This window comes from Rhinoderma darwinii, chromosome 5, assembly GCF_050947455.1.
Source record: "Rhinoderma darwinii isolate aRhiDar2 chromosome 5, aRhiDar2.hap1, whole genome shotgun sequence".
Taxonomy (NCBI): domain Eukaryota; kingdom Metazoa; phylum Chordata; class Amphibia; order Anura; family Rhinodermatidae; genus Rhinoderma; species Rhinoderma darwinii.
In genome coordinates, this window is record NC_134691.1 from 107,483,809 (window position 1) to 107,500,811 (window position 17,003).

The 17,003-nt window shown below is 42.1% G+C and overlaps 1 protein-coding gene across 1 annotated transcript in view; it reads left to right on the forward strand.

Moving 5' to 3' along the window:
• The window catches only part of SMCHD1 (structural maintenance of chromosomes flexible hinge domain containing 1), a 312,622-nt gene that overhangs the window by 19,837 nt on the left and 275,782 nt on the right, over window positions 1-17,003 (forward strand). The window contains exon 3 of the mRNA XM_075826377.1: window positions 16,455-16,616. Within this exon, the coding sequence (XP_075682492.1) occupies window positions 16,455-16,616 (162 nt within the window). The remainder of the gene's footprint in view (window positions 1-16,454; window positions 16,617-17,003) is intronic.

Here is a 17,003-nt window from a genome sequence, read left to right on the forward strand (position 1 = left end):
TACAGGCCAGAGGGGAACTTTCCTAGAATTTCAAGAGGTGGTTATCAAGAGCCTAATACTTGGGGATCAGGAAGGGGGGGCACCCAGTACTTCTGGAAGCGAGGCCACACGCATAGTACCAGGGCAACATTATCCAGGAGAGCTTCCCCAAACTGGCAAAAAGGGGAAAAAGTCAAGAGGTGCAGAGTCTGCTTAAAGAGGGGGTTAAAGAATGTTGTGAAAACAGATCGTTTTTTTAAATAAAAAGCATTACTGTCACCTACATTACAGCACCCATCTCCTTATGTAGGAGACAGGGCACTTATAATGTGGTGACAGAGTCTCTTTAAGGAAAGACACAATATACCAATTCGACACGTGTCCCGAAAAACCAGGGCTCTGTATTAAAGTTTTGATTTAGAATTTATCATACATCCCTTGATTCTTAGTTTACCCTGATGCGCGCCGCACAGCTTATCCCCCTCATCTTTCCCTTCTGAGCCCTGCCGTGTGCCCAGGCAGCTAATAACTGCCACATGCAGGGTATTTCCGTACCTGGTACTGATACCTCTGGGGCTCTACAAATGCGACATGGCACCCGATAACCAATGGCAACCTAAAAACCAATCCAGCAAAATCTTGACTCCAAAAAACGCATAGCACTCCTTCCCTTCTGAGCCCTCCCATGGGCCCAAACGGCAGTTTATCATCACAAATGGGGTATTGCCGGACTCAGGACAAAATGGGGTATTTTATTCCTTGTGAAAATATGACATTTTGAGCCAAAACGATATATTAGGCTGGGTTCACACGAGCATGTTACGTCTGTAAAGGATGGAATGTATTTCGGCCACTAGTCCCGGACCGAACACACTGCAGGCAGCAGGGCTCCTAGCATCATAGTTATGTATGACGCTAGGAGTCCCTGCCTCTCTGTGGAAGTACTGTCTCGTACTGAAAACTTGATTTCATAACTATGATGCTAGGAGCCTCCCTGCAGTGTATTCGGTCCGGGACTTGCGGCCGAAATACGTTCCATCCTTTACGGACGTAACATGCTCGTGTGAACCCAGTCTTATATTTTGAAATTCACAGCCCAATTCAAATAATTTCTGTGAAAAAGCTGGGGTCTAAATGGTCAACACCCATAAATGAATTCCTTGAGGGGTGTAGTTTCCAAAATGGGGTCACTTTTGGGGGAATTCTACAATTTTGGCACCACAAGACCTCTTCAAACCTAGCACAGTGCCTAAAATATATTCCAAGACAGAGGCCCCAAAATGCACTAGGTGCTTCTTTGCTTCTGGGGCTTGTGTTTTAGCCACAAGCACACTAGAGCCATGTGTGGGACAATTCTAAAAACTGCAGAATCTGGCCAATACATATTTAGTAGTGTTTGTCTGGTAAAAACCTTCTATGTTACATAAAAAAAGGATTAGAATGTAATTTCTGAAAGAGAAATTAAATTTGCAAATTTCACCTCCACTTTACTTTAAAGAACCTTTCACCTCCGCAAACATGTGCAGCATGTAATGTGGAGGGCTGAACAAACCCTGGGGCACTTTAAAAAATAAATAAAATTTCTACCTCCCTCCGTTATTTATATATTGGTGCCGTTTATATTTGGCGCCCAATATTTAAATAACCCCCTGAACAGTCAACGGGGTGTGTACGGTCAAGGGGGCATGTTACTATGGCTGTGACACTGTCCAATCAGATATGGACAGTGTTACATCAAAAGCGGAGAGAGAGAAAGAGAACTGGCAAGCGGCGTGTCACTGCTACGGACAGTGTAAGAGCTGTGGAGAGGAGAGCGCGCTCATCTCCAGCTTTTGCGAGAGATCAGTCTTGTATTGACTGGCGAGGGGGCGTGTCTCTGCTACGGACAGTGTAAGCGCTCCCCAGCTCTTACACTGTCCGTAGCAGTGACACGCCCCCTTTCCAGTTTGGGTGAAAAGACTGCAATCGCGCACACTCCTCGTTCTTGCTGTGGCACTGTCCATAGCTCATTGGACAGTGTCACAGCCATAGTAACGCACCCTTGCCAGTACACGCCCCGTTGACTGTTCAGGGGGTTATTTAAATATTGGGCGCCAAATATAACTGCACCGATATCTAAATAACGGAGGGAGGTAGAAATATGTAAAGTGCCCCAGGGTTTGTGCAGCCCTCCACATTACATGCTGCACTCAGCTGCACATCTATGGGGAGGTGAAAGGTTCTCTTTAACTCCTGTGAAAATACAGGAAATTGCTGGTTATGTAACATCCTAGAAAAATAAAATATTCAAAAAATGATGCCAATCCAAAGTAGACACATGGGAAATGTTAGTTAGTGATTATTTTGTGTGGTATAACCATCTACTTTACAAGCAGATACAATTAAATTCAGGAAAATTTAAATTTTTCCAAATGTTCTGTAAATTTTGCTATTTTTCACTAATAAACGCAATGTATCGGCCAAATTTTACCAGAGGGAGCAGTTCCCAAAATTGCAGCATGGTCAATGTGGTAAAGCAACCTCATTGCTTTATGCTGCAAATTTGGGGTAGACACACACGCTCTAGTGTCCTCACACAATGCCCCCTCCCTTATTCTGGCTAGTTCCAGGAGAAGGAGGGGGTTGAATCTTCAAGCCTCCTACACTGTGTGCCTCCATTTTCTTGGCGACTGCACAGTGCTAGGAAGATTAGATACAGGGCTCAGCAGACAGTATCACACGAACATACACGAACATAAATTACCTGCTCCTGCCGCCTCCGCTCCTATTCCTTGCGCCTTCGCTTCCTTGAACGTATGGCCGGAAGCCGCTGCCGGAAGTCGTCATCTTACTGTCCGGCAGCGGCTTGCGGTCCCCATGAAAATGGCGCCGGATTTCGCTCTGCGAACGAGCTTTGTTTTGGTCTATGTGGGAGCGGCGCATGCGCCGTTCCCACACAGACGGCGTACGCTGCAGAGACTGGAACGGCTCCCATTCGCATTCTCTATGGGGTTGTATGTTCCGTATTCCATCTGTGTTGTTAATCGACACATATAGAGATGGAAAAAAATAAATGGCAGCCCCATAGAGAAGTAAGAACAAAGTAAAAAGTAGAACACGAGAACACAAAAATAAATTTGTTATGATATTAAAAGCAATGTGATAAAAAAATACAGAAAATAATTCATGACACCTTCCCTTTAAAGAGGCTCTGTCACCAGATTTTGCAACCCCTATCTGCTATTGCAGCAGATAGGCGCTGCAATGTAGATTACAGTAACGTTTTTATTTTTAAAAAAACGAGCATTTTTGGCCAAGTTATGACCATTTTTGTATTTATGCAAATAAGGTTTGCAAAAGTACAACTGGGCGTGTTGAAAAGTAAAAGTCCAAGTGGGCGTGTATTATGTGCGTACATCGGGGCGTGTTTACTACTTTTACTAGCTGGCCGTTCTGACGAGAAGTATCATCCACTTCTCTTCAGAACGCCCAGCTTCTGGCAGTGCAGACACAGCCGTGTTCTCGAGAGATCACGCTGTGACGTCACTTCCCCAGGTCCTGCATCGTGTCAGACGAGCGAGGACACATCGGCACCAGAGGCTACAGATGATTCTGCAGCAGCATCGGCGTTAGCAGGTAAATCGATGTAGCTACTTACCTGCTGATGCTGCTGCAGAATCAACTGTAGCCTCTGGTGCCGATGTGGCCGACACGATGCAGGACCTGTGAGTGACGTCACAGATCTGCACTGCCAGAAGCTGGGCGTTCTGAAGAGAAGTGGATGATACTTCTCATCAGAACGCCCAGCTAGTAAAAGTAGTAAACACGCCCCGATGTACGCACATAATACACGCCCAGTTGTACTTTTACTTTTCAACACGCCCAGTTGTGCTTTTGCAAGCCTCATTTGCATAAATACAAAAATGGCCATAACTTGGCCAAAAATACTCGTTTTTTTTTTTTTTCCATTTCTGTATGTGTCGATTAACGACACATACAGACATGGAATACGGCAGCCACAGTCCCGTAGGGACTGCGAACGGGTCCCGTCCCATCCACTTCTGTGTACGCCGTCTGTGTGGGAACTGCGCATGCGCCGCTCCCACACAGTCCAATTTGAAATGCGCGCCGTCCGGCGCCATTTTCCTGTGGACCGGAAGTCGCGGCCGGACAGTAAGATTACTACTTCCGGTCGCGGCTTCCGGACTTGTGCACTTGGACCAGCGGCAGCGGACGGGCCGGAGGAAGCCGCGGCGGCAGGAGCAGGTAAGAGATTTCTATGTATGTTCGTGTTTGTGTGTGTTTACTACTGTGTGTTCGCTCAAAAAATGGCGACACAGTGTAGGAGGTTAGACCGTTCAATCCCCTCGTTTATCCCGGCACTAGCCAGGATAAAGGAGGGGGGGATTCTCAGCTCACTAGAGCGAGTGCTTTGTTCCCAATTTTGCAGCAAAAAGCAATGTGGTTGCTTTACCACATGCAATGCTGCAATTTTGGGAATAGCTCCATCTAGTGACCAGCAATGGGAAATATTATAAATTAGAATCTAATTTATAATATTTCCTGACTCGTGAAAAAAATAAAAAAAATTTGAACAATGTTTAAACACCTACACACTAAATGTTTAATTAAAAAAAAAACAACATGTTTTGCTGGCAACACATTCCCTTTAAGGTGTTAAGATCAAATCTATTTAGAAATGAAATCTGAACTTTACAGGAAATAAGCCACTAGTATAGACCTCCTGTGGCCATTGCATGCGTTTCTAAATTGGGTAAACCGATCTAATGGTCCATTTCAGGCTTTGACTTACAGCAGAAATGTATGCTTGGCCTCAACATTCTCTGGCAATAACAGCTGAAGACTGGGGTTCTCAGAAGCCAGACCGCAGCAATCAGATTATCGCTGAGCCAGTTTTATTTCAAGAAGGGGTTGTCATGGTGAAACTACCTTACATTTTTTAAATTAAAATATATGATGACATTTAGTAATATCTTCAGTTGAAATATACTTTGTAGACTACTAGTCCTCCTCATTGAATTAGAATATCATCAAAAAGTTTAAGTAATTTAATTCAAAAAGTGAAACTCCTGTATTATATACACTGCATTCCAAATTATTATGCAAATGTTATTTTTAGCTGATTTTCCTAAATAGTCGATGCAAATGACAGTCAGTATAATCTTCAAGCCATCAACCGTTGGAGTATAATGCGAATTTTATTGAACAAATCTCCTAATGATAACATATTTTATTTAGAAGTAAAAAACTCAAAATGCACTGTTTCAAATTATTATGCACAACAGAGATCAAAACATTTTAAAGGTTAAGAGAACTAAAATGGTAATTTGTTGAATTTGCAGCATCAGGAGGTCATATTTACAGAAATCAAAAGCTCTTTCAATAAAAAAACTTAGCAGGCCAGGTTACATGTTAACATAGGACCCCTTCTTTGATATCACCTTCACAATTCTTGCATCCATTGAATTTGTGAGTATTTGGACAGTTTCTGCTTGAATATCTTTGCAGGATGTCAGAATAACCTCCCAGAGCTTCTGTTTTGATGTGAACTGCCTCCCACCCTCATAGATATTTTGCTTGAGGATGCTCCAAAGGTTCTCAATAGGGTTGAGGTCAGGGGAACATGGGGGCCACACCATGAGTTTCTCTCCTTTTATGCCCATAGCAGCCAATGACACAGAGGTATTCTTTGCAGCATGAGATGGTGCATTGTCATGCATGAAGATAATTTTGCTACGGAAGGCACGGTTCTTTTTGTACCACGGAAGAAAGTGGTCAGTCATAAACTCTACGTACTTTGCAGAGGTCCTTTTTACACAGTCAGGGACCCTAAAGGGGCCTACCAGCTCTCTCCTCATGATTCCAGCCCGGAAGAAGCTGACTTAGTTCAGTGAAACGTACGTCGGGACATACCGACTCTGATAATAGGGAAAGATTACAGAGGGCAGGATTAGCTCAATGAAAACAAATAACTAATCTTACCGCATTCAAGTTCGCTCCTGACACAGCTGGAATGAAAGAACGTAGTGGCGATATCACTACAGGCCACTGAGCTGCTGAGCGCCTATGACGTCACGGCACTCGCAGCTAATAATTTGAAACTTTGCAGGCGGAAATAGCCAGCAATCTTTACAATTTTACGAATCAGTAGTGTTCACTACTAATGGGCAGTCTGTCTGTCTGCCTAAACGCAGCGCAAGCTACCCTCTCTGCACTGCCGCTCAATTGAGAATCGCAGCGGCAACGCTGAGAATACATAACAAAACGCACTCGGTGACCAGCTAGCTGCTCACTGAGATAGGGTGTCATTTGTCCGCGTTGCTGTTCGAGCTGTTGCTTGAGCCAGGATTGGAACGGCAACGCTGGGAACATAATAAATCAAACACACTTGAAGATCAATCAATTGTTCACTGATACTAACTTCATTCTTTTTTGCGCTGCTGCTCACCTAAAGATTGGAGCGGCAACGCTTAAAACGCATTCAGTGACCAGGCAGCTGCTCACAGAGACTGAACACAACCTCTTGCGGTGTGCATATGCAGGGTATCTCACAGTTAAAATAACAACCCCTGCAGCACTACCTCATACATTTCCACCAAAGTAGTAAAGCCAACTACAGGCTTCCTACTCAGTGGAATTTGATTAAAGCCGTAATTACACTGTGCAATAATTTTAATAAAAATACCATATAATGTGGCAATAAAAGGGGACATTGCACAGTATAATCCTTCTCCTATTTCACTAGTCGGTATCAATATAACAATTGAAGGCGACATTTAACCCACTGTGCTCTACTTTTCCTCTCTCCCCATACCTAAAAATTCTCAAAACATGACTCCGCCACCTCCTTGCTGACGTCGCAGCCTTGTTGGGACATGGTGGCCATTCACCAACCATCCACTACTCCATCCATCTGGACCATCCAGGGTTGCACGGCACTCATTAGTAAACAACACGGTTTGAAAATTAGTCTTCATGTATTTCTGATCCCACTGCAACCGTTACTGCTTGTGAGCATTGTTTAGGGGTGGCCGAACAATCGCTTTATGCACACTTGGAAACCTCTGGAGGATCCTACACCTTGAGGTTCGCGGGACTCCAGAGGCACCAGCGGCTTCAAATACCTGTTTGCTGCTTTGCAATGGCATTTTAGCAGCTGCTCTCCTAATCCTATTAATTTGTCTGGCAGAAACCTTCCTCATTATGCCTTTATCTGAACGAACCCGTCTGTGCTCTGAATCAGCCACAAATCTTTTCACAGTACGATGATCACGCTTACGTTTTCTTGAAATATCCAATGTTTTCATACCTTGTCCAAGGTATTGCACTATTTCACGCTTTTCGGCAGCAGAGATATCCTTTTTCTTTCCCATATTGCTTGAAACCTGTGGCCTGCTTAATAATGTAGAACGTCCTTCTTAAGTAGTTTTCGTTTGATTTGGCATACTTGGCAAACTAATTATCACAGGTGTCTGAGATTGATTACAATGATCCAAAGAGCCCTAAAACACGATACCATCCATGAGTTTAACCCCTTCCCGCGATTGGGCGTAACTGTACGTCCAAATTCCAAGTGATTTCCCGCACTTGGGCGTACAGTTACGCCCGGCAGATAAAGCGAGCACAGGAGCTGTGCGCGCTTTATCTTCAGCGGCTGTCAGCTGTTATACACAGCTGACATGCCGCTGCGATGGCTGTTACCGTCGATCGCAGCCATTTAACCCCTTCAATGCGGCTGTCAATGACGTCCGCCGCATTGAAGTGGTTTACAGAGGGAGGGAGCTCCCTCTGTACCCCCCTGGCCTCCCCGCGATGGATCGCGGGTGGCGATTGTTGCTATGGCAACCAGGAAGCCGTTACTAGGCTTCCTGGTTGCCAAGGTACGGAAGCCTATTAGGTCCTGCCCGAGGCAGGACCTAATCGGCTAACTGTCAAATGAAAAATGACAGTTACGATGCACTGCACTACATAAGTAGTGCAGTGCATCGTAGCGGGGATCAGAAGACCAGATCTTCAAGTCCCCAGGTCAGTGTAAAAGAAAAAGTGAAAAATGTGAAAGAAAAATAAATAAATAATAAAAACAACACTTGCCCTGTTTCCCTGATCAACTCCTTTATTAGAAAAAACATGAAAATATGAAAAAAAAACTATACATAATAGGTATCGCCGCGTTCAGAACGGCCTGATCTATAAAAATATCACATTATTTTTACCGCACGGTGAACACCGTAAAAAATTGTAATAAACAATGACAGTATTTCATTTTTTGGTCATCTTGTCTCAAATTTTTTTTAATAAGTTCTCAAAAAGTTGCAAGTAACGCAAAATGGTACCAATGTAAACTACAGTTCGTCACGCATAAAACAAGCCGTCCCGCAGCGATATCAACTAAAAAATAAAAATGTTATGGCTGTCAGAAAATGGCGACACTAAAACATGATTTTTTTAGAAAAGAGTATTTTTATTGCAGGAATGTAGTGAAACGTAAAAAAAACGATATAAATTTGGTGTCGCTGTAATCGTATCGCCCCGCAGAATAAAGTTAACATGTTGCTTATACTGCACGGTGAACACTGTAAAAAAAAAAATAAAATAAAAAAGAAACGTGCTGGAATGGCTGTTTTTTGGTTTCCTCATCTCCCAAAAAATGGAATAAATAGTGATAAAAAAATCTCATGTCCCCCAAAATGTAACCAATAAAAATTACAGCTCGTTCCACAAAAAACGCGCCCTCACACACGCCCTATTGGAAAAATAACACGTTATGACTCAAAACGCAATGATGCAAAATGATTCTAATTGACGGCCCAGACTAATTTTTAGGTCCAGTAGAATTTCACTAAACACTCCACATCATTTGCTGGACCCCCCAGGTGGACCCCATGGACACAGCGGTGATGGGGAAACTTTAGGGCCTTGTGCGGCTTATAGGGCTAGTGAAGAAGTCAAAGATTAGGCAACACTGGAGCGCAGATATTTTGTATAATACCCAATAAACCCGGCCTGTGCATAAAGGATTGGTTCAAAGCGTACCACACCAATCCATGGATTCTTCATTCACCCCATTTATTACATCATCCTATTATGACCTGTTGCACTCCGCCCAGCTTATATATACCCTGATGTACTCCGCCCAGTTTACATATGCCCTGATGTACTCCGCACAGATTACATATACCCTGATGTACTCCGCCCAGCTTACATATGCCCTGATGTACTCCGCACAGATTACATATACCCTGTAGTATACCTACATGAAGAACACCACGAAAGAAATTCCTGATGTACTCCGCCCAACTTACATATACCCTGATGTACCCGCACATATTACATGTACCCTGATGTACGCCACAGTTTACATATATCCTGATGTACTCCTCACAGATTACATATACCCTGATATACTCCGCCCAGCTTACATATACCCTGATATACTCCGCCCAGCTTACATATACCCTGATATACTCCGCCCAGCTTACCTATACCCTGATGTACTCCGCGCAGCTTACATTTGCCCCCACATTATAAGATAAAATATAGCTAAAACACCAGGCAAAATCTGCGCTTCAAAAGCCAAATGGTGGTCCAACTGAGCCTGGCCGTGTACACAAACGGCAATTTATGACCACATATGGGGTATTACTGTATTCTGGAGAACCCGCTTAACAATTTATGGGATGTGTGTCTACGGTGGTACAAGCTGGGCATAACACATTGGGCACTGAAATGGCATATCTGTGGAAAACAGCAATTTTCAATCTGCAACATGTATTGTTTACTCATTTTTGCAAAACACTTGTGCGGTCAAAATGCTCACTTCACCCCTAGATAAATTCTTTGAGGGATCTAGTTTACAAAACGGGGTAATTTATCGGGGGTACCACTGTACTGATACTATAGCTCAATGCAACATGGGGTCAAAAAACGAATCTTGTAAAATCTCCACTCCAAATACTAAATGGCGCTCCTTCCCTTTAGAGCCTTGCTGTGTGTCCAAATAGCAGTTTATGACCACATGTGGGGTATTTCCGTACTCCGGAGAAGTTGCTTTACAAATGTTATGGTGCTTTTTCTCCTTTATTTAATGAGATAATGAAAGATTTTGAACCAATTCTGCGTCTTATTGGAAAATAATGTAATTTTTCATTTTCACTGCCCATTTCTAATAAAATATGAGACACCTGTGGGGTCAAAATGCTCACTACACCCCTAGATGAATTCCTCAATGGGTGTAGTTTGCCAAATGGAGTCACTTTTTTTGCACTGTACTGGTACCTTAGGAGCTCTACAAATGCGACATGGCGCAGAGAAATCAAACCAGCAAAATCTGTACTCCAAAAGCTAAATGGCGTGCCTTCCCTTCTGAGTCCTGCTGCTTGCCCAAACAGCAGTTTTATGACCACATGTTGGGTATTTCCGTACTCTGGAGAAGTTGCTTTACAAATGTTATGGTGCTTTTCATCATTTATTTGTTGAAAAAAATAAAAATGTTGAGGTAAAGCTACATCTTATTGGAAAATAATGTGATTTTTCATTTTCACTGCCCAATTCTAATGAAATCTATGAAACACCTGTGGAGTCAAAATGCTCACTACACCCCTAGATTAATTCCTCAATGGGTGTAGTTTGCCAAATGGAGTCACTTTTGGGGAGTTTCCACTGTACTGCTACCTAAGGAGCTTTGCAAAAGCGACATGGCGCAGAAAAACCAATCCAGCAAAATCTGCTCTCAAATCCAAATGGTGCTCCTTCCCTTCTGAGCCGTGATGTGTATTCATACAGTACTTTATTACCACATATGGGGTATTTCCGTACTCTGGAGAAGTTGCTTTACAAATGTTACAGTGATTTTTCTCCTTTATTTGATGAGAAAATGAAACATTTTTACCTAAAGCTACGTCTTAGTGGAAAAAAATGACATTTTTCATGTTTACTGCCCAATTCTAATGAAATCTATGAAACACCTGTGGGGTCAAAATGCTCACTGCACCCCTAGATTAATTCCTCAAGGGGTGTAGTTTCCTAAATGGAATCACTTTTGGGGGGTTTCCACTGTACTGGTACCTTAGGAGCTTTACAAATGCGACATGGTTCAGAGAAACCAATCCAGCAAAATCAGCGCTCCAAAAGCTAAATGGCGTGCCTTCCCTTCTGAGTCCTGCCGCTTGCCCAAACAGCAGTTTATGACCATATGTTTGGTATATTTGTACTCTGGAGAATTTGCTTTACAAATGTTATGGTGCTTTTCCTCATTTATTTGTTGAAAATTTTTTTTCCACTGCCCAATTCTAATGAAATCTATGAAACACCTGTGGGGTCAAAATGCTTACTACACCCCTAGATGAATTCCTCAAGCGGTGTAGTTTCCAAAATGGGGTCTTTTTTGGGGTGTTTCTGTTATTTTTGCACCACAAGACCTCTTCTAACCTGACATGGTGCCTGAAATATAATTTAAGAAAAGGAAGGCCCAAAAATCCTCTAGGTGCTCCTTTGTTCTGGGGCTTTTGTTTCAGGCCCGCAGCACACTAGGGCCACATGTTGGATATTTCTAAAAACTTCAGAATCAGGGCAATAAATATTCAGGTGTTTCTCTGGTAAAAACCTAAAGTATTACAGGAAAAATTGCTTAAAATTGAATTTCTGCAAAAAAAAAAAAATGATTTGCAAATTTCCCTCCACTTTGTTTTAATTCCTGTGAAATGCATAAAGGGTTAAACTTTCTAAATGCTGTTTTGAATACTTTAAGGGGTGCAGTTTTTAAAATGGGGTGATTTGTGGGGTTCCTAATAGATAAGGCCCTCAAAGCCACTTCAGAACTGAACTAATCCCTAAAAAAATAGGCTTTTGAAATTTTCTTGAAAATTTGAGAAATTGCTGCTAAACTTCTAAGCCTTGTAACGTCCTAGAAAAATAAAAGTATGTTCAAAAAATGATGCCAATCTAAAGTAGACCTATGGGAAATGTTAGCGAGTAACTATTTTGTGTGGTATAACTATCTGTCTTTCAAGCAGATACATTTGAATTTAGAAAATGCTAATTTTTTTTGCAAATTTTCTCTAAATTTTGGTGTTTTTCACACAAAAATATTGAATATATCGACCAAATTTTTTCACTAACTTAAAGTACAATATGTCACGAGAAAACAATGTCAGAATCGCTTGGATAGGTAAAAGCATTCCCAAGTTATTACCACATATAGTAACACACGTCAGATTTAAAAAATGAGCCTGTCATTTGGTCTAAAAGTGTCTGGGTCCTGAAGGGGTTAATTGAAAAACGAATAATTGAATGTTTATGAGACTAAAAACCCAATGTGCATAATAATTTGGAACATGGTGTAGATTCATTACACGCACTGATCTATTTCCAGCATTTTTTTTCTTTTAATGTTGAAGATTATGGCTAACAGTTAATAATAACCTGATATTTAGTGCCTCAGAAAATTAGAATATTATAGAAACTCAAGTTCAAAAATGATTTTCAATACTGAAATGTTGGCCTATTGAAAAGTATGTACAGTATATGCCCTCAATACTTGGTCGGGGCTCCTTTTGTATGAATTACTGCATCAATGTGGCGTGGCATGGAGGCGATCAGCCTGTGGCACTGCTGAGGTGTTATGGAAGCCCAGGTTGCTTTGATAGCGGCCTTCAGCTCGTTTGCATTGTTGGGTCTGGTGTCTCATTTTCCTCTTGACAATATCCCATAGATTCTCTATAGGGTTTAGGTCAGGCGAGTTTGCTGGCCAATCAAGCGCAGCGATACTGTGGTTATTTCACCAGGTATTGGTACTTTTGGCAGTATGGGCAGGTGCCAAGTCCTGCTGGAAAATGAAATCAGCATCTCCATAAAGCTTGTCAGCAGAGGGAAGCATGAAGTGTTCTAAAATTTCCTGGTAGACGGCTGCGCTGACTCTGGACTCAATATAACACAGTGGACCAACACCAGCAGATGACATGACTCCCCAAACCATCAATGACTGTGGAAACTGCACACAGGACCGCAAGCAACTTGGATTGACGCCTCTCCACTCTTCCTCCAGTCTCTGGGCCTTTGATTTCCAAATTAAATGCAAAATTTACTTTCATCTGAAAACAGGGCTTTGGACCAATGAGCAACAGTGTTGGTCCACTGTGTTATATCAATTCCAGAGTCTATGCAGCTGTCTACCAGGAAGTTTTAGAGCACTTCATGCTCAACATTTCTGTATTAAAAATCATTTCTAAAATTGGGCTTATATAATATTCAAATTTTCTGAGACTAAATTTGGTGTTTTCATTAACTGTTAACCCTAATTATTGACATTAAAATAAAAAAATCCTGGAAATGGATCACTCTGTGTAATGAATCTATATAATATGAGTTTCACTTTTTGAATTGCTGAAACAAATTAACTTTTTGGTATTCTAATTCATTGAGAAGGACTAGTATATTCGTCAATTGTTTAAATTACAATTCTGTGATATTGAAATGGACACTAACTTTTCAAGCAATTTATTGTAATCTAATAGTACACCTAATATATCAATTTTGTAATTTTCTTACTATTTAAATTTAGTTGTCTTATCCAAGCAATTTCTGTGTGAGGTTACTGCCTCCAGGTGTCTCTTCCTGTAATCTGCTGTACACGCCCTGTTAAAGCGGCTCTGTCACCACATTATAAGTGGTCTATCTCCTAAATAAGCAGATCGGCGCTATAATGTAGGTGACGGCAGTGCTTTTTATTTAAAAATAGATCTGTTTTCACCACCTGTAGTGTCCAGCCTCCGACCTTTAGAGAATCAAAATCACAAGACTATTCAAGAACAATGCTGGCTCTACGCCCAGACAACAAATTATATAGCCAAGATATACAATAATTCAGCAACAGTAGCCTTATATAACATTAACATTGAACATTTATAGCCAATCAATAATTCAATCACAGCAGCATTATAGAACAGACCACATGAAGCCTAAGGCCCTATTCACATGATCGGAATTCCCGGTTGTGTGACGGCTGTTTTTTGAAAGGCCGTCACATGGCCGCAGTAGGAACAATAGACCCCAGATGGGCTATTCACACAGCCGATTTATTTATGTTTTTTTGGCCGTCAAAAAATGGAGCATTCCCTATTTTCGGCTGTTCTGCTGGCCGCACGGCTCCCATAGAAGTCTATGGGGCCATGTAAAGCACCGCTGTCACTCTGATGTGATTCGACTGATGACCGAGCTTTCTGCCGCTCGCTCTTTTCCCCTCCTCACAGTGCGAAGTACTTTTTTTTTTTTTTTTGCTCCCTGTAGGAGCGGAATCCTTAATCCCAGGCCACAGCATTGCCGAAGTAGTGGCCGGGGATTCCGCTTCAGGAGAAGTCCCTGACTTCACTGTCCGTATATGGACACAGTGACGTCAGGGACTTCTGAAACTGAATCCCCGGCGCTGTGGCCAATGATTCTGCTCCAGGAGAAGTACCTGACTTCACTCTCCATGTATGGACATTGAAGTCAGGGACTGCTCCTGGAGTGGTCCCCTACAGTGATGCTATATACAGGAAGATATGGGGGTGCCATCTATGGGGGGGTGCTATATAAAAGAGGGGCAGTGCGGCGCTACCTACAAGGGGGGCAGTGCAGCGCTTCCTACAATGGGGCAGTGCGGCAAAAAATTTACAAATTACATTCATCTGTAAACTGAAAGGGGAAAAAAACGGCTGCAAAATCGGTCAAAATCAGCCGTAAAAAACCGGAAACGCGGCCCAATACGCTATTTTTTTTTTTACGCGGCCCACCGTGCGAGTGAAATAACCCTATTTTGTAATAGTTCAAACCTTTACGGAAGCAGCAATACCAATTTTGTACATTTTTTATTTATTTTTTTTTACATTGCTTTATAGCAAAAATAGGATAAGGGCCTGTTCACATCAGCGTTGGCTTTCCGTTCCGGGGTTCTGTCGGAGGTTTCCGTTGAGTGAACCCTGCAACGGAAAGTCAAAAACCCAAACCGCACAATATTCTTGTGCTGTTTTAGCGAATAGGAGAGTGGTCCTTTCCCTATAATATGCTGCCCTTATCTAGGACCGCATATTTAGGTGACAGATCTGCTTAAAGGGGTATTCCAGCCTTTTAGCATTTTTCACCTATCCACTGGTTAGGTGAAAAATGCCTGATCGGTGGCGGTCCGACTGCTAGAACTGGGGACTCTAGTCTTCTGTCCACCCACAGCTGCAAGACGGTGGCTAGGAGGATTTTTTTTGAAGTTGTATTGGAGGCTAGGCATGTGCGATGCTTCTCCTTTCAAAGTCCATAAGGCTGATGGAATCCGACGATCTAGCTTTTTTCACCTATCCGGTAGATACGTGAAAAATGTTGGAGGCTGGAATACTCTGAGGCAGCATATTTTAAAGGAGTCTTTCCTTCTTTAGACATGGCATATCCACAGGGAATTATGAGAACAGCAGAACTCGCTGTGCTCTGTTTCCGTAGCATTCATTCACTTCTATGGGAGTTACAGAAAAATTAGCTTGGCTGTTCCCGTAATTCCCAGCCACCTCAATTGATTTTCTGCCTCATTAGGCGGGAATGGGGTTGAGTAACCCTCTTTCTGGAGATAGGCGTGGTCCCAGAGCTGGGACCCGCATCTAACGGCATAAATACCTTAGATGGGAAAACACTTAAAATCCTGGTCGAAAGGTTTATAAAATGAGCTATTTGTCTAAACCTTTTAGGCTATGGTCACACAGAGTTTTTTGCAGGAGGAAGATTCCTCCTGCAAAAACTGCTCCAGACGGTTTTTGCACAGTGGTTTGACAAAAACTCGTCAAAACACTCGTCGAGGCGTTTTTTTTCCTCTTTCCGACTAATTGAAATGGGGTTTTGGAGGCGGAAACCGCCTCAAGATGGTTCATGATGCTGCTTTTTACCGCAACGCGGTTTTTTTTACTCGCAGCAAAAAAGCTCGTCCAACTCCCATTGAAATCAATGGGAGGCATTATCGGGCTGTTTTTGATGAGTTTTGCGGCGCGGTTTCCGCGTCAAAAAACTCGTCAAAAAACTGTGTGAACAGGGCCTTAGAGAACAAGCTTGGTATATTGATGGTTATTCTCCTCCTCTTGCCCTTCTTGCTGTTGAGTGAAGGCAGTCGCTCTCTACACTGTATACAGCGGCTGCCTCCACTGAAAAATGAGGAAAGACGGGCAGCACTGGCCTCAATTACTATTTAATTTTTTTAAATTGCTTTTTGGACCATGAATATTTTTAAAGCTGCAAAAACTGAAGTGGCCGAATATGTAGAACTTACAGGTGACCTAATTGGGCATCTGAAACTTCACCACTTGCCTTGCTGTCGCTCCATAGCTCTCCCATGGCATGTGTAGTTACCACTTGTTTTTGTTTTTTTGTCAAATACCCTCTTTGTATCATTTTATCAATATGTTTTACATTTTCAATATCTAAATGTATAAAACTGGTTATCATTGTTTTTTTATATATCTTTTCAGATGGGATCATTAAAGATGAAATCACTTTTTACATTCTTAACACAATTGATCAGCTCCTGCCTTTATCAACACAAGAAAGAATTAACTTTTTACCTCATTATGACACACTGGTAAAAAGTGGAATGTATGAATACTATGCCAGTGAAGGACAAAATCCATTACGTAAGTTTCTTTTTTTTTTTTTTGTGTTTTTTGTTAGTTTAAATAGAATTTAATAAACAAACTATTAGTATTCCAGGAACGGTCCAGATACCCGGGTAGTTATGGAGACCTGTGATATCATTACTACAGAGGGGGTTGGGAGGGCAAAGCTGAGACAGAAATTTCCTTGCGTTTCCCTAAACACAAATGGTTGGACCAGTTACTATTCGATCATTCTTACCAGTGACTTTTTATATCTGGATATGCTGGGAACACACAATGCGTCCAAGTGAACTACACCTCACATGTAGATCTAATTTACGTAGCCTCTTTCTAACAGTAGACTCGTGCACTTTAACAATAGGTGGAGAGAGCTACCTGTAGGTTCCGTGATTACATTTTGGCATC